General features: G+C 34.3%; 1 protein-coding gene across 2 annotated transcripts in view; it reads left to right on the top strand.

Annotated features, from left to right (window-relative positions):
• The window catches only part of LOC136981684 (mortality factor 4-like protein 1), a 51,901-nt gene that overhangs the window by 3,404 nt on the left and 22,096 nt on the right, over positions 1 to 26,401 (top strand). The window contains exons 2-9 of one of the 2 annotated variants that reach the window (XM_067278027.1): positions 11,062 to 11,108; positions 11,493 to 11,560; positions 11,635 to 11,721; positions 21,596 to 21,690; positions 23,221 to 23,330; positions 23,412 to 23,510; positions 23,613 to 23,704; positions 23,781 to 23,883. In XM_067278027.1, coding sequence (XP_067134128.1) covers positions 11,062 to 11,108; positions 11,493 to 11,560; positions 11,635 to 11,721; positions 21,596 to 21,690; positions 23,221 to 23,330; positions 23,412 to 23,510; positions 23,613 to 23,704; positions 23,781 to 23,883 — 701 coding nt within the window. Of the gene's footprint in view, positions 1 to 11,061; positions 11,109 to 11,492; positions 11,561 to 11,634; positions 11,722 to 21,595; positions 21,691 to 23,220; positions 23,331 to 23,408; positions 23,511 to 23,612; positions 23,705 to 23,780; positions 23,884 to 26,401 lie in introns of both variants that reach the window. The other variant, XM_067278026.1, reaches the window with a different exon arrangement.

Here is a 26,401-nt window from a genome sequence, read left to right as displayed (position 1 = left end):
CACTGTTTATAGAGAAATTTTAAATTAAAATATTTGAATACCCAGTGGTACATTTCTTATAAAAGGAATTATAGCGTGGCATTTTAAAAAAGGGAAAGGTTGGAGTCAGAGTCACACATTTCAAATTTGCTGGACTCAGATTCGGACTATCATCTCCACCTCACTGCTTATATAAAGGCACTCTCCTTGACATTCATTGGGTCTTTCCCATTATATAATAGTTTATAGAGGCTTTGATTGCACATGTAGGCTATACATGTGCAATCTTGCCTATTTTCTTATATAATGCATGCATATCATGCTCAAAGTGAATTACAGTCATAGAAGGAATGATGTAAGGAGGTTCAACCTAACCTAACCCACACAGAAAGTAAGATGTTATTGTGAGATCTATATACAAGCAGGTCCAAAAAGGAGATATTTGCATCTTTCTCCTTCTCTTCATTAAAAGAAATAGAAAAATAGCCAATGGTGATTATTTAAACTCCAGTAACTCTTCATCTGAGCCTTCCCATGCAAGTAGAATATCATCAACATATATCAAATATAAAAGGGGATAACACATGGTAAGAGGGGATCTAAAAACTTTGAATTCTATGGCTTTCGTGACTAACTCCACCAAAATGGCTGATAGAGACAAGCCTTTAGCCACTCCCTGCTTTTGCAAGTAAATGTCACCATTAAAACAGGAATACCGTGTAGTTATTCTCAGTAATAGCAACAAGTTTTTTACCTTTCTCAGCACTGAAAGGGTTGAATCTTCCTTTGTTGACACAGATCCCAATTGTAGCAGGAAATCATTAGCCCTACATAAAAAGTCATCATTTCTGTACAGCACAAACTTCTTACCTTTGTATGAGATCAAAAGTCTTACATTCAAAGTGTTCAAGAACTGTGTAGCAACTTTTTTCCAGATGGAGGAGTAGTGTATGGACACTGCACTAGATAACTTTGCAAAGATATTATCCTCTCCAGCTGGGAGTGCAAGTTTTTCTGTTGGCAGTTTTTAATTCTTGCAATGGCAGGCAGAATTAATGTAGCTAGATCCTCCTTGAAATAGTGGCCAAAAACATTTGAATAATTTTTGCTGGAAATTTTGCATTGAGGTGTAATTCTTATCTGCATGTACAGTTCCAGTTTTCTGGTATAATTGGTGTTTATCCTTCTTTGGTTTTGGAATGAACATAGGACCATGCTGTGGCAAGCAATGCACTGTTTCTGGAACCACATCCTCTGAGTAATTGCAGTATGTAATACTGTCTGGAGATTTGCATCTGTCTCGTGCATTCCGTACCAATCGACGGAACTTGCTTTCCAACTTTGTTTTCGTTCGAAATATGCTGTTGTAGCTAATGGAATGAACTTTATCAAGTTGTTCATAAAGGATCTTTGTATCACAGATTTTAACAAAAGCTAAATGTGTAAGATGCAGGACAAGCAATTTGACGAAACATTGGCTGATGTTTGCGTTCTTTTTCTTGAATTGAAATGTTTTGTTAACTATGAATGATCCTGCCTGAAGACAACAGTTGTATACTGTTGAAAGTACTAGCAAAATAAATTATTTTTATGTAATGTTGACAGACAGTGGTATACATTATCTTTTTCTATTAATATACAGTGTGTATCGCTATATAAAACTTTATTACTAAGTTATCTGATCAAACCCGATAGTAACAGGATAACTTTTTACAAAATCCACATTTGTGTGCTATCGTGACGATGCACTTTGCTTCTATTGTCATATCAACTCTGTTAGTACAATGAGTGTAAGCTCTGCTGGTAAGTGCTCTAAACACAAATTTTATAACTGGGTCATTGGAGCATGACTTGAAATGGAGGGAGTTTAGATGTTCAAATGACATTTGTGCCAAAATGCCTCTATTACTCTACCAAAATCTCCAAAAGAAATGACAAAAGGGAAGATTTGTTCAGTTCTGATTACAAATATGTTAGGTTTGTTTTATCTTTTTGTGATGCAAGGGTCTTCTGAGTAAAGCAATCACAGTTAAGAACAACGAACAAATTGCTAATAAAGGAATTGCAAATAGATATGTGAAGGCCCGAATATAAGAATAACGAGATTCGATTAAAATTTTTTATTTGCCAACCGATTTTCGACAGTTAGGGTTAAATCAAACACAGAAACAAAAAAACGGAAAAACACCGACAAATTTTCTCGTAAAAATTAATCATAAACTATCGTTCCCACGGTAATACTTCCTTGTAGAAGATGAGTTAACTGTTGAAAAATAATTATATCATGTAATTCACCATTGGTCAAAAGGGACTTCCACCCTTGACGTACTTCACAAAATCTCGAACCCAAGATCCCGAAATAAAAGGAAAAACGAACGAAGATGACGAGAGAGAGAGAGAGAGAGGAGACAGAGTTTCGACAACTGTCAAGTGTGTGTGTGCCGTGGATTATCATCTCCCGCCGTTGAAGCCGTCCATTTCATCTATCTACAGTCCATTGACTCTTATTTTCAAGCGAACTCTCGTTCCTCGGACTTTGTGCAAATCTCAGGATCACAAATCTCCGGATCACTAAGGTATTTATCCTGCTCGCGATGTTTTGTAAACTCTCTCTCTCCGATCACTCGAGACGCGGTTTAATAATTCGATTCGATGATATAAATACTTCCAAATATGTTAATTGATGTATTCCCTATCAATCTCAAAATAAACGGGTATTTTTGTTTAATATTAGAAGAGTGTGCGTTTCTTCCTCCATTACCCTCATCATCGGCATCTTATGCTTCCGAAAAACGCGTATCTATCCGCGAGAAGTTTGATAGATTGGTGTCAGTTCCTGACGTAAACCGGATCTTACGATCCCAAATCCGTAACTAATCATTGACCGCTCGAGCCTTAATCATCCTTTCGACAACCGAGGTCGGACCTCAAGGTCTTGTGCCGTTAAGAGGTAGAGAAGATAGGAATCATCCTCCATCTCCTACCCTCGGTTAACCTCACACTGGTTGGTCAGAAGTGGGATCTGTTTCGATTCGTTCCGACATCTCACCCCCATACATCTTTTCCGGCGTTTCTAAGAATCGAGAATGGAGACAACTGGAGACGGTAATCCAGGAGGAAGCGCATTCTCCGGAATGTCGGGAATGATTCCCCTAACTCCCACATTTTCAGGAGACACATCAGGGTTGCGTATAAGGGACTTCTTTGACTCGCTAGATGAAATAGCAAAACTGACAGGATGGACAAAAGCGCAATGTCTCGGAGTTGCGAAGCTAAAACTGACAGGCATAGCAAGAGATTTCGCGTGGAAAGATGAGCGAATGCGAGCGATCGACACGTATGATGAGTTCAAACAGCAGATGACGCGGAGATTTGAAAAGGAGCCATATGCACTTAGACTGCAAAAATTCTATGCATGTATACAAAAACGCGATGAGGATGTACAAACATACGCGGTTCGGCTGCAAGGCCTAGTTTCAGAAACGATACTCGAACAGACAGGGGCCGACGCGCGGGAAACGGAAATAATCAAGCGATGTCAGGCTAAAGAACGAGACGAGAGACTACTCGTCCAATTTGTAAACGGTCTTAATGACAAAATAAAACGTACCGTAATGTCTAAAAATCCTGAAACATTTCAAAATGCAGTTAAAGCGGCCATTTGGGAAGAGACGGTGCTCCAATTAACAGAAACCCCTCGAGGAATAATTAGAACGATTAATAATCCGGAACACACAAATAGCAATCTAACCGCAACGATAGCGCATTTACAAAAACAATTGAATGAACTAAAATACAAGGAGGAAAATCGGCGGCGGAGAGGAATACAATCGGCGAATAGAGGGAGACAACATTACTCATCCCCATCAGAAGGACGCGGTTATGTTCGACCCAATTTTTATGGTGGAGGTACGCGAGGCGGAAGGCAACAAACCCGACGGGAAGACCACAATAGCTCAAGCGAACAAACAACCCAATTTCAGTCACGACAGACTCCATCTCAATCTCGACCCCTACCGCAAGGGAGAATTAACAAAATGAGCTGGCGAAGAAATGGCGGAAACTGCAGGAATGTTGGACAAGGTTCCTCATTCTCCTCCCGGACGAATTCACAAACTACAAACAGCAACGGTAGGCACAGAGAATGTAAACCTCGAGTAGGAGTAGGAATAGTGGCCAAAAACTTTGAACCTAGCTTATGTTGTTCAATCAATGACTACCCGGCTCGACTGGCCATAGATACAGGTTCCACGGTAACCCTTTTATCTCGATCCTTCGCTCAACGAGCGACTAAACACAAATTCGAACAGAGGGAAAGAAAGGTATTATTTCAAAGCGTCACAGGACACGGAATCAGAACATATGGAGCCATGGAGTTCCGCTTCTTAATAGGACCCTTGCATTTTTCGTACTTATGTTACGTGGTAGAAGATCAAATACCTTATCCGTTCGATGGCCTGTTGGGACGAGACATAATCAAAGCTCAAGGCCTCACTATAGATTTGGCACGGAAAAAAATATTATTTCGAGGAGGAGAGGAAATCGATTTCCGGAAGGCAGGAGTAGAAAGGATAACGCCAAACCGGAAACGCGAAAAACGAAATCGCAGAGGTAAACCAATCCAAGTTGTTTCTACATCACCCACACAAAATGAGAAAACAACACCTCTCGTTTCAACGAACCCCATCAAGGAGGGACTAATCCGACAAGTATTATTATTGACAGATTGTAATATTCCTCCCAGATCAGAGATTTTTGTCACAGCAAGGATCTCCGGAATAAAACGGAAGGGTGAAATAGGAATTATAGAAACAGAAATAAACAATCGAGAAGATGTAGTGGGAGTCGATTCTATAGTTAAAACGACAAGGGACGGTCGAGTCCCAATTCGAATAGCAAACTTATCTACTCAAACTAGGAAATTATCAAAAGGGGACTGCATTGGAACTTTCCATGAGGCAGTAGAAGAAACAGAACCTCCGAACGTCAACTCAATCACTAACGCCCAACCCTCTACCTCAATTCTAAACAAGCAAGAATTTGGACAGTTATTCGATTGGTCCAACATAGGAAAGGACAAAAAGAAACCTTTATTAGACTTATTGTATAAATATAAACATGTATTTGCCGTCAACGACTATGATTTGGGATACTGCCCGATCGTGGAACACGAAATACGCACCGGAGACGCTACACCCATATATCAGCCACCTTATCGAATCCCTTATGCTCAACGGGAACAAATGAATAAAATCATCGACGGACTTTTAGACCAAGGTATAATTGAACATTCGAAATCACCTTGGTCTGCTCCCGCTCTCCTGGTGAAAAAACGTGATCAAACATGGCGTCTCGTTGTAGACTATAGGAAATTAAATAAAATAACAAAGACAGATCCTTATCCCTTACCACTCGTGCAAGAAGCACTTAGCCTAATCGGGCAAGCGAAATACTTTTCTACCATGGATACCCTGTCTGGTTTCTGGCAGTTGGGGTTACGAGACAAGGAAAAATCCGCATTCTCAACACCGGACGGTCATTACCAATGGAATCGTATGGCAATGGGACTTTCCGGAGCCCCCGCGTCTTGGCAACGGGCTGCCGATTTTATACTACACGGTCTGAAAGGAAAAATTTGTCTGGTCTATATGGATGACATACTGACCTTCAGTCCAGACTTCCAAACTCACTTGATTCGTCTAGAACAGATTTTCCAAAGACTCGCAGATGCAGGACTAAAACTAAAACCAAAAAAATGTCACTTCCTTCAGCGACAGATAAAATTCCTCGGACACGACGTCTCGGAGGAAGGGATCAGACCAGATCCAGATAAAATCAAATGCGTTTTACAGTTTCCCCGGCCAACAAATGTACACGACATTAAGTCTTTCCTAGGATTAACGGGATATTATAGACGACATATCGATTCATACGCTAAAATAGCAAAACCACTGACTGATCTACTGAAGAAGGATACCAAGTTTCAATGGGGAGAAGAACAGGAACGTAGTTTCGAAAGGCTAAAGGAAATAGTCACTTCAGCTCCGCTTTTAAAATCTCCTGATTTTGCGACTCCATTTATACTTTCGACAGATGCTTCGAACGAAGCGATAGGAGCAGTTTTATCCCAGGAGGATGAAAAAGGAGAAAAACCTATAGCCTATATTAGTAGGATACTCCGAAAACCCGAAAAGAATTACAGCACAACTGAGAAAGAGTGCTTAGCTGTAGTTTGGGCTACAAAATACTTCAAACCATACCTATATGGGAGAAAGTTCACAATAATTACAGATCATCGACCATTGAGATGGTTAATTAGCAACAAGGACTCTTCAACAAACTCGCGAATAGCCCGATGGATCATTTTCTTACAAGAATTTAATTTCGATATTAAACATAAGGCAGGAAGTTGTCATAAAAACGCAGACGCGTTAAGCAGAATCCCTGTCCGACATATTTCTACAGTCAACGATGTTGACCCCATTTATTCAAAATCACAAATCGGGGAATTCCAAAGACGAGAGGAGAAATGGAAACTTATTATTCAACGTCTAGAAGACGGAGATGACGCAAAAGACATACAACGCTATTTCCTCGACGAAGAAGGAGTGTTATATCATGAATTTCCTTCCCCACAAGGAAGATTCGTAAATCAATTAGTCATCCCATCTATACTGATCCCTTACATTCTACGTATCCATCACGATACACCTATAGGAGGTCATTTAGGATCTCAGAAGATGCAACAAAAACTCCAGTCATTGTTTTACTGGCCTACTATGAAACAAGATATCAAAATTTATTGTCAAAGCTGTCAACGTTGCGCTATACAAAAAAGAAAGGACAAGCGACAAGAGGCGGAATTACAATTATTTCCTCCTTTAACACGATTATTTGAACGAACTGCTATGGATATCATAGGTCCTTTACCTATTACTACCAAAGGGAACAAATATATACTCGTCTTTATAGACCATTTTAGCCGTTATGCCGAAGCTATACCTTTAGCAGATACCCGAAGCCAGACTATAGCCAAGGCTTTCGTTACTCATATCGTCTTAAGACACTCAACTCCCGTTCAACTACTTACTGATCGAGCACCTAATTTGATATCTAAAATGTTTAAAGAGGTGTGCGAATTGTTACAAATCAAACGACTTCTCACTACAGCATATCACCCTGCATGCAATGGAGTAGTAGAAAGATTCAATAAAACCTTAATCGACATCCTCGCCCATTACGTCGCTAAGGATCAGCGAAACTGGGATGAATGGATCCCCTATGCCCTTTTTGCCTATAACACAACCATTCATGCATCTACCAACGACAGCCCTTTTTTTTTTATTATATGGGAGAGATCCAACCTATCCCTTTGACCTTGTAACCAGCCCCACTCGAACGAAATATGACGTCACCGTCAACTACGCATCAGAACTTAGATGCTGAATGGCTGAAGCTCATCAGGTAGCACAGAAACATGCCGAGCAAGCTGCTCAAGAAAGACAAATACACCATCGACAAACTCACAAAATACCCACATATCATGTAGGCGACCGAGTATTTCTCAACGAGGTTACCATACCTGTTGGATTAAAACGTAAATTAGCACCTAGGTGGTCAGGACCATTTCGAATTGTAAACTGAATTGAGTCCCGTCAATTTTATCATCGAAAATATAGATACAAAGAAACAAATTCAAGTGCACGCCAATCGTCTCAAACATGTTATCGCTCGACAAGAATTCGACCAGAAAGAACTTGTAAACCAACCTTCGATTACCACGACTATCCAACAACCTTCCCTTTCGGAAGAACCCCCTTCCACCATTGATCCATGGGACGAATTTATCTTTGCAGAAATGGCACAATCCCAACTCGAGTCTTCATCTGAATCCGAATCTGAGGAAGAACAAGAAACAGAGATTACACCCTCTATCGAGGAACAACTAACTACATCTTACGCCTTGAGGAGTCGAGGCCCAGTAGAGGATCGACCTTGGGTCCTCCCACTTCCTAAACGAAGTCGAATTCCTAAACGAAAGGCCAGCCCAATTAAAGAAGGGAATAATAGCCAACTTCCCAAAATCACAAAAAGGGGATCCCAAGTAAACGAAGAGGGAACTCAATAAATTTAACTTTACCCAATAACCTTGTTTAATTTTGAAAATTTTGCATAATAATAAACTATATTTTACCGCTTTAAATCGTAATTTCTTACAAACAAATATCACGCTAAGCGCGTCACTAAACATGTCAAAAACGTGTTATTAAAAAAAAGAGACATTAAATGTGTTAAATTAAATAAAGAAATTAAATAAAGAGTTATTAACTAAAGAGAAAAAGAGAGAGAGAGAGAGAGTAATTAACAACGAATTGTTAACAACGTAATCGCGACGTGTCAAAAACTTCCGACATAACGGGAAATAATACTGTAACGCGGTACAATATATATAAAGAGAGAGAGAGAGCCGGAACAACTTCGTTAACTCATCCGTTTCATAAAAATCCAGCTTGCTCGTCAGGAGTAAGCTTGATTTTTGAAAGTCCGCGGTGATGTGAAGGCCCGAATATAAGAATAACGAGATTCGATTAAAATTTTTTATTTGCCAACCGATTTTCGACAGTTAGGGTTAAATCAAACACAGAAACAAAAAAAACGGAAAAACACCGACAAATTTTCTCGTAAAAATTAATCATAAACTATCATTCCCACGGTAATACTTCCTTGTAGAAGATGAGTTAACTGTTGAAAAATAATTATATCATGTAATTCACCATTGGTCAAAAGGGACTTCCACCCTTGACGTACTTCACAAAATCTCGAACCCAAGATCCCGAAATAAAAGGAAAAACGAACGAAGATGACGAGAGAGAGAGAGAGAGAGAGGTAGACAGAGTTTCGACAACTGATAAGTGTGTGTCGTGGATTTTCATCTCCTGCTGTTGAAGCCGTCCATTTCATCTATCTACAGTCCATTGACTCTTATTTTCAAGCGAACTCTCGTTCCTCGGACTTTGTGCAAATCTCAGGATCACAAATCTCCGGATCACTAAGGTATTTATCCTGCTCGCGATGTTTTGTAAACTCTCTCTCTCTAATCTCTCGAGACGCAGTTTAATAATTCGATTCGATGATATAAATACTTCCTAATATGTTAATTGATGTATTCCCTATCAATCTCAAAATAAACGGGTATTTTTGTTTAATATTAGAAGAGTGTGCGTTTCTTCCTCCATTACCCTCATCATCGGCATCTTATGCTTCCGAAAAACGCGTATCTATCCGCGAGAAGTTTGATAGATTGGTGTCAGTTCCTGACGTAAACGGGATCTTACGATCCCAAATCCGTAACTAATCATTGACCGCTCGAGCCTTAATCATCCTTTCGACAACCGAGGTCGGACCTCAAGGTCTTGTGCCGTTAAGAGGTAGAGAAGATAGGAATCATCCTCCATCTCCTACCCTCGGTTAACCTCACAGATAAATTACACAAAGGTTAGCAGAATCCAAACTGATGAACAATCTTACTAATAAAATTCTTAAGAAGAGTATGGAAATAATGTAGGCTAGCTCTTAATTGTTAGAGTCTAAATGAGAATTATGTACAGGCAGAAAGCTTAAGATCTTTTAAGACACTTTATACATATACAGTCAAACCTGTTTTTATGCGGGGGATAGGGACCGCATTAAAAAAAACGCATTAAAAAAAATCTCACGAAACTTCACGAATGGCTGTAAATAATAGTTTTCGCAACACAATTTTAAAAATAATTTTTTTATGCGGTCAACAGGGACCGCATAAAAAAAAGTCTCACATAGAAAATAACTCAAAACCGTACGAAATAGAATTTATTGACAACAGATGTCAGCACTTGACTGCATCGTCTGGTCTATCGTCTGTTTTACATATTTTTGTCCAGGTGGTGTTTTGTTGACTTAAAAAGTAAATTATTTCATTTTTCGCATATTCATGCAATATTATTACTATAATAAGTGCATTTATGCTATAATAAGTTTATTTAGCTATAATAAGTCAACGTGAGACATGACGAATCGCACGAGACTAGTCGCCAACTAAAAACCGCATAAATTTAAAATTCGCATTAAAAAATCGCACAAATAAAAATCGCACATAAAAAGAGCGCATAAAAACAGGTTTGACTGTATATTTTAAATGACAGTAGCAAATGGCATATTTTTTTTTTATCCTGAAATAGTGTGAGAAACAAGTCACTTTGCATTATTATGACAGCAAATGACACCTACCAGTGGAGTTGATCCCAATGCTGTGCATCAGTGACTGTTTGATTTCTCAGGAGCAATTTGTGGAGGATAATGCCTTTTATATCTCACCATACGTACGACATTGTCTTGTGTAGATGAAGATCGGGCTTAGGATATAGTTTTTATCCGTTTCTGTGGGGTCGGCCACTCTTTTTGTATCTTCACGTCGACATATAGGCATTATATTTCGGCAATCCTTTTCCTTCGTTATCATAGGCCATTGCATACGATTATGAAGGAAAAGGATTGCTGCTAGTCTCAAACACGGTAATATTAACAAATTTGAGACACAGATGACAACATACTGATTTTTGTTGGCATTGGTGAGATGCTATGAAATGATATATTTTGAAATCAGCAATTACACGGAGGAAGAATGATGCAGCAGAGGTTAAGCGTCAACCTAATATTTTAGTTTGACTTTAAATAACCAAATTTCCATAACAGTGTACTTGTCATGCAAGTCTTGTTTTGATGTAAATTTTAGTTTCTAGATTAGATTTTTAATGACATTTTTGATTATACGCCGAATTTATTTTTTTAGTTCCTTGTTTACAATTTAATTATCCTGAAGATGATTAATAATAATGGAAAACATTAGAATTTCTTTAAATAAAATACTCCAATACAATAACTTGAGGACTACATTTGCATATTGTATTAAATAAATGACCACTTTTATGTCTTCATGTTACACAGCATAGTCTGGTGTACATAATAACAAATTTAGATATTATTTCAAACAACTTTCTAAGTATTTCTGTATCTAAATATTGATAAATATGTTGTTTTTACTAGGTGAAAAAGTCCTCTGTTTTCATGGACCTCTACTATACGAAGCAAAAGTAAGTTTGTTTTTACAACATGTTTGTTAAAAAAACCTCTTTAAATTTGATTTGAATTACTTTTCTTGGAATATAAAATCCTAGAAAGCTCAAACATGTTCAGGCTTTATACAAGGCTATTATCAGGAATTATTGATGACTCCTGATGTAGCTTGTGTATCCTAAAATTGCTCAAATTTTTTTCCTAATGTTTGTTTACTCCAAAAGCCTTTGAAGAAGAGCTCAACTCATGATGAGAAGAGCCTAAAAGTATTTCAGTCTTATAAGAAGTTTTTTCATTCCAAGAAGAGCGTTTTCAACACATCTACAATTTCTTTATTGTATTAAGTAGAATTAACTTTTTCATTTATCACATTATTTTATTCTGTTCTGTTGTCATTTCAGTGCATCAAAGCTCAAGTGAAAGAAAAACAAGTGAAATACTTCATTCACTACAGTGGATGGAATAAAAAGTAAATAATTAAAATGTAAAACAAATTTTAGTTTTGATATCTTTCTCTAGTAACAATTTTTTCTTCCTTCTTAGTTGGGACGAATGGGTTCCAGAAAGTCGAGTCTTAAAATATAATGAAATTAATCTTCAGAAACAAAAGGAATTAGAGAAAGCTCATTTGTAAGTATTTCCCTTTTTATGTTATGCCAATTTAATGAGTCTTCTCAAATTTATTACTCATTAAACCTTTATCTGATTTTCTACCACTTAATCAGATTTTGGTTTTCAAAATTTGTTTTTTTAAACTGAAAATGAAGCAACCTTATTTTTTGGAGTCTAAAAGCTTTTTAATAACACTTTTATATTCAAATTTACTTTGAAAGTGTTTTCATTTATGCTGTTTACTCCAAAGATTTTATAGAAGTTTTACTTGTTTTTTCTGTAATCAGCAAAAAGGCCTTACATTAAAAATTAACCTTAATATGTTATAAAATTTTCTGTTCAAAACTTGCATTACTTTAACATTGGATCTTTATTTTACTTGAATTAAAATGGTTGAGGACATCAGATGCAGTGTACTAAGTCACCAATTATCTCAACAAGAAAGGTAGGTGATGCAAAAAATACAATTCTTCTGCGTATTTGTTACCATTCTCCAATAACTTTCAAAACTCCACTTCCACCCAAATCATAAATTGACAAATAATAAACATCTTTGGCAAGAGAAAATTGCCAAATTTGTTACCAGATGTATAATCATATTATTTCTTTGCTTTTCTTTTAGTAAATGCAGGGTAAGTTAAATGAAAACAATAATCAGATTATAATTTCAATAACCTTATAGTACTGTTTTCCCCAAACTTATCACAACAACTTCTGTATGTTATAACTCTCTTTTTATTCTTTTTTAGGTACTTTTAACAAAATGCATTTTGGACTCATGTCGTCCCTCTTCAGTTGTTATACAGTTGTTACATAATAAACTGTATGAGACAGGTACAAATAAATTCCCAATTTTAACAATAAAATTAGAAGGTAAACAATAAAATAAATTTACATTTGGTGAACAAAGCAAAAGGTAAATACACATTCGGTCTTGAAGGATCTTCAAATACATTATTAAATTTACAAGATAGATACCATAAGATGACCATATGTTTAAAGTTTCAGTAATCTATGGGGAAGTTTTATGACTCTTACAGTTACTTAAAATAACCAACAACTTAAAATTTCCAGCAACGACGTATTTAATAAAATAATAATGTTTTCAACTATTTTTAATAGTCTTCTTCAGTTAAACAACTTTAAAACAAAAAGAATGTAAAATAGAACGCAAGCCGTACAACGGTTTAAAAAATTCGAAAATAATTTCAGCGTATAGTGCACGTGGTTTACATAGGAAAAATAAAGACAGAATAAATAAAAATGAAAGTAAAAAACAAAAAATAAATTAAAATAAAGTATCAAGAAAATGAATCGCCGTGGTAAAAAGATTTCTATGCGGAGGATAAACTTTCCGCATCTGTATGGTCAATGCATTCCTTGTCAATATGGGCCTTGTAAATTTCAAGTTTTTCAATATGTTTAAGTGCCTGTTTGTTGGTGGCGGTCCTAATTATGGATGCGTTGTCCCAATGAACATTAATATCTTGATGCTTGGCAAAGGCTGCAAGAACAGTATTGTCCAAGTTTTTAGTGATGGAATATTTATGCTCTTTAAGAGACATCGAATGCCAGGCTGCTCCTGACAAATATTTAGAATCACTACAGCAAAGAGTCAAAAAATTTTCTTCAACTCCTTTAGCTTGTTATTTACGTATGCATAACTCTTATCTTACAAGCACCAAGAACACCGAGAATTTTTGCCTTTGGCAAAACTCATAAGCCTAACTGCTTATTACACCCTGTTATTGAGAAATGCGGATCCCCTATTTTTGCACTTGAGAAACAACTTGTTAACTTTATCCGTCCAAGGATTCAAGATTATCCCTATGCTGTTAATAACTCTGTTCAGCTGGTGGATAAGCTCAGAAACATTAACCTCGAAGACAATGAATTTATGACCGTAATGGATTTTAAATCCTTATTTCCATCTATTAAATTACAGCCTTGTTTTTGCAAACTAAGAGACTTCCCTTTTCCAACATAAATAATGCAATGAGATATCACCAACACACATTAGAACTTGCACACCTAATATGTTACACTTCATTTTTTGTTTTTGATGGGAACACATATTTACAAGAAAGAGGGGGTACCAATGGGGAGCTCGATGTCCCCGTTATTATGTGAACTAGTATTACAACATTTGGAAAGTAATGTGCTGCCCGTCTTCAAAAACGACATTCTTTTATATGCAAATTACATTGATGTTGTTTTCATCCTTTGGAGGAATGTTAATAAAGCTCAATGTTTCCTTAGCAAAATTAATAACAACCCATATGGTTTGACTTTATCTAAGGAACAGGGAAGTGACATTAACATAAATTTTCTTGATCTGTCCATTACTTGTAAATATGGTGAAATTTCGACAGATATCAAAAGCCAAGCTTCCTACCCATTATTATACCGAAGAACTCCTTCGACCCTACGAATTTTAAACATGCAGCGTTTCGATTGTGGATCAAGCGGGCCTATACGCATTGTACGAGTATGTTTGATACACATAGAGAATTAAATTACATACATACAATAGCCATACAACAGGGATATCAAATAAGTGAAATTAATGCACTTATTGCTAAATTCTGTAATTAAACAAAAAGGCAGCCTACAACTACGAACCAGGGACGAAAAGTAGTTCTCAACTACAGTGGTGCCTCATATAACGTACTTAATCCGTTCCAGGTGCACGTCCGTTATACGAAACGCATTTTCCCATAGAAATACATGTTAAAACATCTAATTCGTTCCGCAGCATAAAATAACCGTACTGTATCATAAAAAAATGAACATGGGGTGCGTTATTTTATTCCTCCGCGTAACTCTGCGCGAGCGACATCCATTTAAAAATTCCTGCGGAACGCGTTCCTAAATTCCGGTGGGAGTGCGCGCCTTCGAACGGCAAAAAACGGCTGCTTGTAGCAGTAGTTTACGGTGGAAAGCAACATGGCGTCCTCCATGGCTCAGATAGTTTTGTTTCCGGGTCCATTATGTGGTTTTATGAATGAGAATTTAGAAATTGTGAAAGCGCGAGTTAGCGCACGCGGTGATGTAAGTGTCTTTACGAATTTTTTTCGAATGGTAGCCGGCGTTCTAATTTTTTTCGTGGCTATTTTGAATGCTCTTTCAACAAATAATCCATTTTATGGTTAAATTTTACAATTGGTACCCTTCTTTTGCCTTTAAAAGCTCATATTTTAGAATTATAGATTCCTCCATCACGATACTATCGATAGTGCGGGCGCTGCCATCTTTCTTTCTTTCACCGTCGTTTCTAAATGCCTACAAACAGCAGCGCACTCCCGTAGTAGCGGAGAAGCAGAGCGACCGCTATTAAAGAACGCACCCATGGAGCAGTCACCAATTATGCCGGAAAGTCCGTTGTTCGCAGCCAGTCCGTTGCTCGAGTCACGTAACGGCCAAACAGAAAGTCCGTTGTTCGCAGCGTCCGTTATTCGAGGCGTACGTTATACGAGGCACCACTGTATATTCCTTTCCTACGCACGATGATTAAAAAAATGGCCCACAAGAATAATTTAAGAATGATTTATCGATGTAATCGTACGACGTATAAAATTTTACGAAACGATAAGAAGAAAGAAAAAAAAAAACAATAGTACAGGGTGTATTTTAACACAGATCGCCATTTTAACACAGATCTGGTTTACGTTGGTGCTACTACGAGGCTTTTGAAACAGAGACTTAAAGAGCATAAATATTCCATCACTAAAAACTTGGACAGTACCGTTCTTGCAGCCATCGCTAAGCATTAAGATATTAATGTTCATTGGGACAAAGCATCCATAATTAGGACCGTCACCAACAGACAAGCACTTAAACATATTGAAAAACTTGAAATTTACAAGGCCCATATCGACAAGAGATGCATCGCCCATAGAGATGCGGAAACTTTATCCTCCGCACGGAAATCTTTTTACCACGGCGATTCATTTTCTTGATACTTTATTTTAATTTATTTTTTGTTTTTTACTTTCATTTTTATTTATTGTCTTTATTTTTCCTATGTAAACCATGTGCACTATACGTTGGAATTATTTTCGAATTTTTTAAACCGTTGTACGGCTTGCGTTCTATTTTACATTCTTTTTGTTTTAAAGTTGTTTAACTGAAGAAGACTATTAGAAATAGTGAAAACGTCGATTAGTGGAACCAATTGGGGACTGGGGTCCTTCCAGTTAATGATTTGTTCCAGTTTCCGACTTTGTACGAAAAAATACATTAACCTGTCCGATGTTCAAATTTTTCTCCGTTGCGTATCGCTTCCTGTTGAATTTTTCTCCGTTGCGTGTTGCTTCGTGTTGAATTTTCGTCGATTTTAAGCCTAACGAAAATTTTTATAATAATCATCGAGGCTATCGTATCGTTAAAAATTATTTCTGCATTTTGTACAAACAAAATAAATATATTAAAGAATGTAAAAAACATGAAAATTATACTTTAGAAGTAAATTTAGTATCAAAAACATTCGATTCAGCACGACACAGTCCGACTGAAAATCGTTCCACTTTCCGGCCATTCCACTTATCGACGCTCTACTGTATTAAAAATAGTCAGAAACATTATTATTTTATTAAATACATTGTTGCTGGAAAACGTGTTGGTTATTTTAAGTATTTATATTCCTGATTTTTGTATTTATTTATATTTATATTCCAGTAAATTGTTTGTTTTATGACTCTTACAGTGTACTTAAACATTATTGTAGGTTCCCCTGCTGGTTAAAAGTTGAAACAAGAGGGGTGTAACTGCATACCATCATTATTAATTTTTTTTTCTGAATTTAACTTTATTTCATAATGTTCAAAAATTTTCCTTTTGAATGTATTAGATTCCTTTTCAATCATTTTTAATGTAATTTTTGGATTTCACAGCCTTGACTATTACGGTGGTGAGCTACTGCTGAAGTATAATTATTATTTTTAATGGATGTGATGTGCTTTTTATATATATGTTATTTGACTCACAACTGCATAGAAATGTATAAACCATATTTTTTAGTATCCCAGATGTTATAATATCGTCATAAAACCCGAACAAATAAATAATATTAAAACACGTAAATCATAATGAACCGAAAATAGAGCAAAACATTTGGGATGGATGCCTTTTGCTTTGTTCACCAAATGTAAGTTTACTTTATTGTTTACCTTCTAATTTTATTGTTAAAATTGGGAATTTATTTGTACCTGTCTCATACAGTTTATTATGTAACAACTGTATAATAACTGAAGAGGGACAATATGAGTCTGAAATGCATTTTGTTAAAAGTACTTAAAAAAGAATAAAAAGAGAATTATAACATACAGTCATTGTGATAAGTTTGGGGAAAACAGCACTATAAGGTTGCTGAAATAACAAATCCGAGCAAGATGCTAAATGAAGAAAGAAAAAAAAGAAAACCAATAATGTTGTTATAAATTGCATATAATTAGGGAATGAACTGGAGAATAGGACAATACCATTGCACCTCTTTCTTCAGTTTTGTAATTATGACTGTTATTGGGCTGCAGTTTAAAAAAATTGCAACCTATAAATTCCCACTGTCATCCATCCATCTGTTCATCTTCCCTCAATCAAGAGATTGGAGTTAGATAGATGAAATCTGAGACCAAATGTGGAAACCTTGAAGTCCAGATTAACTATTTATGAACTTCCTATGCAAACAGGAAGTCACGTTATTTCAATTCAAAACTTTTTTGTGAAAGCAATTAATAAATGTCCAGCACAACTCTATTGTTAAAGGAAAAGTATGATGTACAGGAGCAAGCCACTGCTAATTTGAGGTGGAGAGCATATATTTTAAATTAAATAAATTAAAAATATGAATGAAAAATTGCCACTTGGCATTGTGGTGTTGTTTTGATAGAAGGAATGGCATCACACATTCTATAACATTATAATATTTGTTCTGATAGCAGGTTTTATATAATTCTGATAGCAGGTTTCAATTTATGTCACTATTCAGCTTCCATGAATGCAAACTTAATTACATTATATAATCAAATTTTTGTTGATGGATGCTATGTTGCTAGTCACTTAACAAGATGGTGCATGCCTTGATACAAATGGTCATCTTATAATCATTACATGGCATCTTGGTTCATTGTTGTGCTTTTGCATTCTGTTGCTAAGCATTGCCTGGACATGTGTGTATCTAACATAACATCATGTACTGATACTAGCTACATTTCAGATATACAACAAAACTATTGTCATCATTTGAATCCTCTCCATAAAAGATTATGACAAAGATTTTAGACCCCAATGAATAAAACTTTTTATCCCTAAGTTCGTATTTAAAAAAAATTTTAAAAATTAAAGTGTGTTAATTATTTCTTAATTTTCAAAATTTTTAAGTTTATTATTTTATTGTATATTTAAATTCTAATATCCATTTTGTTTAAGTGATTTCTAAGTTCGGAACACACTCGCTAACATGTTAACTGCAATCTGTAATATGATATTTTGCATTTTTCAGGCTAACCGTAATATGATATTTTCTGTTTTTTCAGGCCACAATGAGAAAATTTGATATTTAATATTTTATTATGATATAAATAGAAGGGTCATTATATAACAGTCAGTAGAGTGAAGATAAAAAACATATATCAATGATAACCGGCTGTCATATGGCCTGAAACCGGAGACTATAAGGCCACAGAATATTTAATATGAATTACTTTATATGTAACAAAAGAGAATAATTAAACTAGTTTTTGATATTTTTTCCATTTTTTTTAACTATTCACTATTAAAAAACATTATCGGACGAAGTGGTTCGACCGCCGACCGTCGAACCTCTTCGTGAGCCTCACGGGTGGTTCGACGGTCGGCAGTCAGGAAACAAACTTCATAGACATCCGCAAGAGGCCACCACTAGGATGTAAAACGTCTTACGAAGCCAGGATAATTTAACCTTGAGTGAAACTACATTGGTTATAGCAATGTTGGGCGACAGCTGGCAGTCGGACAGCTCTGTACGGCCCTAGTTGGTCGGACGGCTGGTGCGTCGGATGGCTCTCTGCGGTCCTAACTATTACAATGGCCAGTGTATCGGATGGGAGTTAATGTGTTAAAAAATAGAACAAAAATTACACATGTGAAAAACATTTAAATGAATTTAAATTATATGGATAAAAGAGATTAAAAAATAAAAGTAATAGTAATAAAGAATAAAACATGGATGCAAGTAAACATAAAATGATTAATTATTGATTTGTATATAGAATTCATTTGCAGCTACTTTTAAAGGCACTATAATCTATATGCAATACAGATTCTATTTGTCTCAAGTTGTAGTCTATATGACAGAAAAGTTGTTAAAAAAGGGTTAGCAGAGATATGGCATAACATAAAATGAGCAAGTTTACAATAAACTATATGAGACTAAGCCTTTGATAGAAAATTGGACATCTACAGAAATTTATGACATATTGGAAGTAATGTTTACCCATTTGATAATTGGACATACTTGACTGACTCAACAATACCTTTTGAAGGATGAAGAACCAGCCAGCATGCCATTATTGTAACTTTGGCAGATCACCAATGTGTTTGTTGCCTTATTTCATTAATCCAAAATGCATATTATGGCTGGCCAAATGTCAGTTCATGTGGGATGTTTTATGGTGCTTCACATCCAAATCAGGTCCAGTCATTTTAAAATTCCTGTAACAGATTGTATTTGCCACAAATCAGATGTATGCTTGTATGAGATGTATCACAACGCATTCAGCTTGCATTAGCATAAGACTTTATAATAGACAGATAAACGGCACTTGTATTTTGTTTGGCTCATATATTGGCCCCATGTTCACTATCTATCTATGTCAGAGATAGTGAACATGGAGAGTTTTTTTGAACCCTGATGTGGCCATGATTTTTACAATGTGATTTTATTATTTTATTAATTTCATAATCTTGTTAATTTGTTATTATTTGGTAGTTTTTGTTATTTGTTGTTAATTATATTTCCATTGTATTTAACCCGACGCTAATTGCAGTCGGATTTTAATGCCATTACTCGAGGGCGAGCTCCGCGCTCGCCCTACGTATTTTTATTTTCTTAATGATTTATGTTGAGAAATTTTACTTAGATGAGGAAGTTTTGTTATGAATATTTAAAATTTATTTTGTATACTAGTACTTTTTTATATATTAACAGGACTTATTATACTGGATATTATGGATGCAAATATTTAGTCTTACAGATCAGAAATAATGTTTTTTATTTATTACACCATTTTGTTATGAATAATACACATTTTAATGTTTACCTTGCTTTACTTCAGTTAGAGAAAACATTAAAAGTAATTTTGATATGGAAACAGAAAAATGATATTGAAATTATTGTTAAACTTAATTATAATTTCTATTCAAGTTCTGAATATGTGTTGTCTAGATTTTTAAAATGGCATAGTTTGCAGATTGTTATTACGTGATATCAGCAGATTAGTGCAGTAGGCTACATGTTACACTCTGTGTTCCTATTCTTCTTTTTTGGGCAATATGTACATATTTCTCTTGATACTGATGTTGCCTGCGAAGAATATGGTTTCTTTCTCAACACTTCCAGGATTTTCATACAAAGATCCTCACACTCAATGTCTGCAAGAAAGGAGCGTACATTTTCTTCTTCAGACTTCTCATCAAGCTATTTCAGAAACACTTCATCATGTTTTATGAGAGTTCATATATACAATATCACTTTGCAATTAGAATCATACCACTTTGAATGCAAAAAAGAGACATAGTATTACTTGTGGGTTAGCATCACACTAACTTGGCCAACGTGATCGAAACAAAGGTTGCACCGAAAGTATAGGCAACGACTATTATTTCAGTTCCGGTATCTTATCGAAAGGGATACTCGGATCGGAAGGTAGACGACAGTTTGGCCACAAAACTTCCAAGCCCAAGTTACAAGCAGTTTAAAATGAAAGGTGAGCACAGTGCTCAAATAGGTATGGAAAATATTTTAAACATCACTTTTGGAACATTCTCTTAAATCCTGGCATTATGTGAAATACATGGTCTCATAAAGCCTGGTTATTCCATTTTTGAATTTTAATATATTTGGTACCTGTCAGCATTCCATTTTAGAAAATTCTATTCGAGAATTATTGAAAGACCCGAGGAAGGCTTTTAAAGAAAGCCAAAAATATTTACTGTAAAAGTACTGAAAAGTATAATTACTTGGTTTTGAACTCAGTTCCAACTGTTACCTTCAAGTCGTTGAAGAGATTCAAAATCTGAAAAATGACGATGTTCGATTTAACTTCTTGCTTTAGTGTAGTACAGATACAAGGATTCAGAATAAATAGTAAGTTTTACCACTCTGTACCATCTTTATTCTTTTGTCTTTAGATATGTGATTTATTATTAACTTTTGTTATCTGTTTTAAAAACTACAGTTTAAATTACAGTAGGATTGTTATAAAAACAAAGTTTAGGTAAATTTTTTGAAAGTAAATAATTGTTCACTGTAAAAAAGCAAAATTATATCATGCCAGAATTAAGGTTAATTTTTATTAATGAAATTGCAAAATTTGTTCTGAAGATCTAAAGATATGCCACTAAATTGTGTTAAGAATTGTTATTACAAATTAATACAAGATGGCACCATAATCCCTATCTTTCAACCAAATTTTGTAATTTAATTAATTAAAACTATTATTTTATTTAATCCAAAAATGATTTTATTTTTATAAAAAAAATATTAAAAACTCATTTAAATATTAGAATAATTTTGAATCATTCAATTTTTTGGTTAATATAAATTAAATTTGTACATTGCACAAACTGTAGATTTATTTGGATGAACTCTGTTGTAATAACTAAATTTGTACATTCTCGTTTTTCTTTCTTGCAGAAAAACTAAGAAGACCAAAGTTGTTAAGCCAAAAAAAGAACCCGAGAAAGAACGGTCATCTACTCCTTCTCAAGAGAAGCCAAATAAACCAAAAAGTAATGTTTGAATTTTACTCTGATTTTAATGATATCTGTTATGATATTTTATTTAAAAACTTTTTTATATTTTTAACTATTATAAAATGGCTAAAAGCTTAATTTTGAGGGTAGGGATGGGTTTTATAAAAAATTGTAAATGCTAATTACAGGTAAAATTGTCATTAAGACTGACCTTACTTGACACAACCCACTTTATTACCCCAACCCCTTGATTTATACAACGTTGATGAAGAAGGAAGAGCAGGAGTATACAAGATTCCGTATGGAAACTTGGAACTAGACATTAAGAAAAATTACATTGGAGTCACTAATAGAAATTTGGGAGTCAGATTAAAAGAGCAAAAGTACAATGTCGGTAAAAGATCGAATGCCACAATACTATTGCAGACGGCACGAGTCGAGGGCTCGGTGGTCAAATGGGACGAAGCAAGTATTATTAAGCCCGTACATTCACCGACATTGGCAATTAGCACTGAAAAGATTGAAATCTATAAGAGCAATTGCATGATACACACATTAATGCTAGGGATGCTGAAGGGTTACCTCCAGCCTGGAAATATCTAATTAAAAAATTAGAGAGCTCTTAGTTTATGCCTTGATAATGTTTCCTTTTTTGCGTATCTTGCATTTTTTGAATTTCGTATCTGATACTATTATTATATAATGTTTTAATTTATTTATCCTATACATATATTGTTGGTTATATTAATTTTTATTTTATTTTATGTCATTATTTTTATACATGTATATGCATACTTTGTTAATTTATTTGTATTTAAATTTTTGTTCCATTTTGTTATATTCAAATTTGTTTAACCTGATAATGGCCAACAGATTTGGTTGAAAATGTTTGTTGCATTTTTTATTAAATTTTTCAGCAACTTAAGGTATGGTGTTTTCATTTATGTTTTGCTGAGTTAGTTTTACTTGAATGTCACTGTTTTAAATGTTATGGTTTTAATAGTGTACTTTTTATGTATATTGTTTGCCTCTTACTGCTATTACTACTTAATATATCATACCATCATATCTGCTGTAAGTTCACAATGTAACAGTGCAAATACTTTGTTAACTTGTATGCATTGTTTCCTAAACAGTTACGTCACAAAGAGTCGATAAGGGACTCGAAATCCAAAATGCATACTCTAGGAAATAAAAATGTAATTTTCTAAAGATTGTCCTGTTTCTAATTGATGGTGTAATAAGTCTAGCGGAAAAGAAAAGCCATCGTAGAGCTCGTAAAATTGAATACAAGACTAGACGAGAAGCATATAAAAAACACTCCTCGTAGATACAAATTGCTCGTCTTTCAAATTCAATCAAATATTCCGTAACAAAACTAACTCTGTCAAATGTCATTTGTTTGTATCAAAAGCTGATGATAACTGCTGAATTCATTAGTATATTTAATAAGTTATTTGACTTAATCGTATGAAGGACATTTTCTATTCAAATTAGATATATACCTAAAACAAAAGTTTATGTTTTATTATTAGTTTTTCCTCATACATATCATTATCTTATCAGTGCAACAGGGTGGAAGGTCGGGGGGTTCCGCATCAACCAGTCAGCAGGGTGAACAGGGAACGGCAGAAAATCTTCGGAAGAAGAGACGACTCGATCCGCACGTAGAGACCGTAAATATCCTTACAATTTGTCTATTAATATTAAAAGAAAATTTTTTTATAATCTGATATAATTTAATTATTTCTGAGGAGGAAGCATTTTTAACCAGAGTTGAAATTAAAGTACGGATGCCAGATGAATTGAAACCCTGGCTTGTTGACGACTGGGATTTAATTACTCGTCAGAAAAAGGTTAATTTTCAGATATAAAAAGACTTTTTAAGTTTGTTACTTTTTTATAATTTATTTTATTTCAAGTTTTTCTTTTTGTAATGTGTTATATTTAAAATATAGCTTGTTCAACTGCCTGCTCGAATAACTGTCGAGGAGATATTAAACGAATATATGAAGCACAAAACATCTGGAAGAGGAATATCGCCTAATAAGTAATATTTCTTTCGTTGTAAGTCAATTTTAAACTGCATTACATGTATTTATTAAGTTTTATTATAACTATTTTAGAGAAAGTGCATTGTTAGAAGTAACAAATGGAATTAAGGAATATTTTAATGTAATGCTAGGAAGCCAACTACTGTATAAATTTGAAAGACCACAATATGCAGAGGTAAGTCATAAATTAAAATGAGTCTAAAATTATTATTGTTAAATTATTATTAAAATTAAAGTGTAATTATTTAACAAATCTACATGGAATTAAAGAAAGAAATTTTGAAAACTTGAAACTGTGTTGCATTTATATTTTGTTTCTACATAAAGAAGTATTGAAATCTAAACCATATTTGTTTCTATTTATATTCATAATCTTATTTTATTAATACATTAATCTACACACCAATGTATAGATGAAACTGATGAAAGAATTGTATTTAACTCAAAAAGAACCAATAATCCAATTAAAATATTAAAAATTTATACATAAACGATGTTTTCAATCCAGGATAGAATATCTTTTATTTTTAACCAGTTGTTTGCGGGGTACTACCATTGGAGAAACTGGTTTTAGTTAAACTGTTGCTCTGTACTGCAGTTGGAGTAGTGTCAATTTTTCTTCATAATTAACTAGGTGGTGTTGATTTAAGCACTGATTGGCTTTTATCTACATAGACTAAGTCTGTTTCGACGGATAAGATATTTGTTACCACTATGTATTTTTAAATTTCCCGCAAAACTCCTCCTTTCCATGTTAAGTCTATGGGAAACCCTTCTTTTGTTTATTTGACAATAAAATCCTCATTAGCATGCCTGTTGAGCTCTAATTAATATATTACAGCTAAATGATTATTCTTTAATAAACAAGCATTGACTTGGGTTTGTGGGGTGGGAACTTTCTCGGAAAAAGTTATACTTTCTCTGAGCTACGTTGTCAGTACAAACGTAAACAAACAATTATAAATCATTATTCTTATCTGTTTTTAGCTTGAATTTAATAAATTTTTATGTATATTTATCCTATTTAACAAATAAGCATGTTTTTAAACCATCCAGCCATAAATCTTTCAAAATACCAGGTACATACATAATACATAAGAAATACATGTATAGTCGTTAATATAATAAAGTAATAATCGCTTATTATAGTCTACTATTAGCACAATAGTGTAAATAACATATAAATAGAATCGAATACACATCATCAATAATAAAAGTGTATTCACCTAGATTTAGAAAAGCCACCCCCTCCCCCCCCCGTGCCGATCGGTGTTATAATGTATAGACTGTATTATTTCTCTACGTCGATTTAGAAAGCTGCAGTTTTTTTTATTTGACAGAAAAAAGACATATCTAAGTAACATATGTAACAAATTAATGGAATATTTATAAGAAATGGATTTTTTAAAATATTTTAAAATCTTAAATTTTATTAATTTTTTTTAAACATACATAATGTTTTGAAGTTAACAGTCGTAAAGTGTAATATGTACGTTATAGAAAACCAAAAAGAGATCATATCTATGACAATTTTTAAGCAAGATATAGCAAATTGAAAAACCACTTTAAAAACCACAAAATGTCTATGCAACAGCGATTTTGTTTCAGGTTATTGAGACTAACAATCTGACAGGTTAAATTTTGTGTATTACATTTTATGTTCGATATTCCATTCTACAATTTAATGATAACCACTGAATGTAGTCAAAAATGTTTGTTTATGTATTAAATTTTAATAGTTTTATTGAATTATTGGTGTTTTATATATGTTGCAGAGATATGATAAATGTGGGGATTTGGTCAAATCCCTAAGGGAGATGATCGATTTACCGAAGATGTTAAAATAAAGGTTTGATATTGACATTTCCCTAATTAAATGAACTGATTTGATCAAATCTCTAAACTGGTTTCGTGAAATGACAAAAAACGAATCGACAAAGTAAAAAGTACTTATACGAAAAGATAGAGATAACGCCGAGTTTATTTATTTTTATTCAGACACGTAGATTTGTGGCACCCGGAGTCACAGAGAATGTTATTTTTTTAAAGGCGCATCTATTTGTTTTGCATTATATCTTGGATTTTTCGCAGGAACATTTCTTAAACTCTCGACCTCCGAATAAAGATAATTTTCCAGCAATTTCTCGCAAACTTAGCTTTATCGGTGGGACGGTTTCGGTAAATGTGATTGTAGCTATTTGAAGAGCGTTTCTAGGAAGCCAATCTTTTATAATGCCAGTTGAAGTACCAATTTAGTATAAACCATTTTTTTAAATCTAATATTATTCCCGGAATATTATTTCCATCTAATGGACTCGTATCTACCTTAGGTACATCGACGAAAACTGTGAAATTCGCTAACGCGTTCTTAAATTTCTTCAATGAAAAAAACCTTTCATTTTTTCAGCTGATATTTTTAGGTATTTTGCGGCATGTTCCCTCTGATCTATAATTTTCTTTTTTTTTTTTGACATAAGTAGCATAAAATTTTCAATTCATATTCTTCTTCTTTTACACTATTTCCACATATTGCGTGTTTATTTTATCTTTTCAATAAAACAGTACAGGAATTTGATCAAATCACTTATTTTATTAGGGAAATTACTCTATAGAATTGTCATTTTAACATCTTCAGTAAATTGATCATTTCCCTTAGGGATTTGACCAAATCCCCACTTTTATCATATCCCTAT

Source organism: Centruroides vittatus, unplaced genomic scaffold (genome assembly GCF_030686945.1).
Source record: "Centruroides vittatus isolate TY-2023 unplaced genomic scaffold, ASM3068694v2 contig_787, whole genome shotgun sequence".
Lineage (NCBI taxonomy): Eukaryota > Metazoa > Arthropoda > Arachnida > Scorpiones > Buthidae > Centruroides > Centruroides vittatus.
The sequence above is the reverse complement of the archived record's forward strand: the minus strand, read 5'-3'. Positions and strand labels throughout refer to the sequence as shown.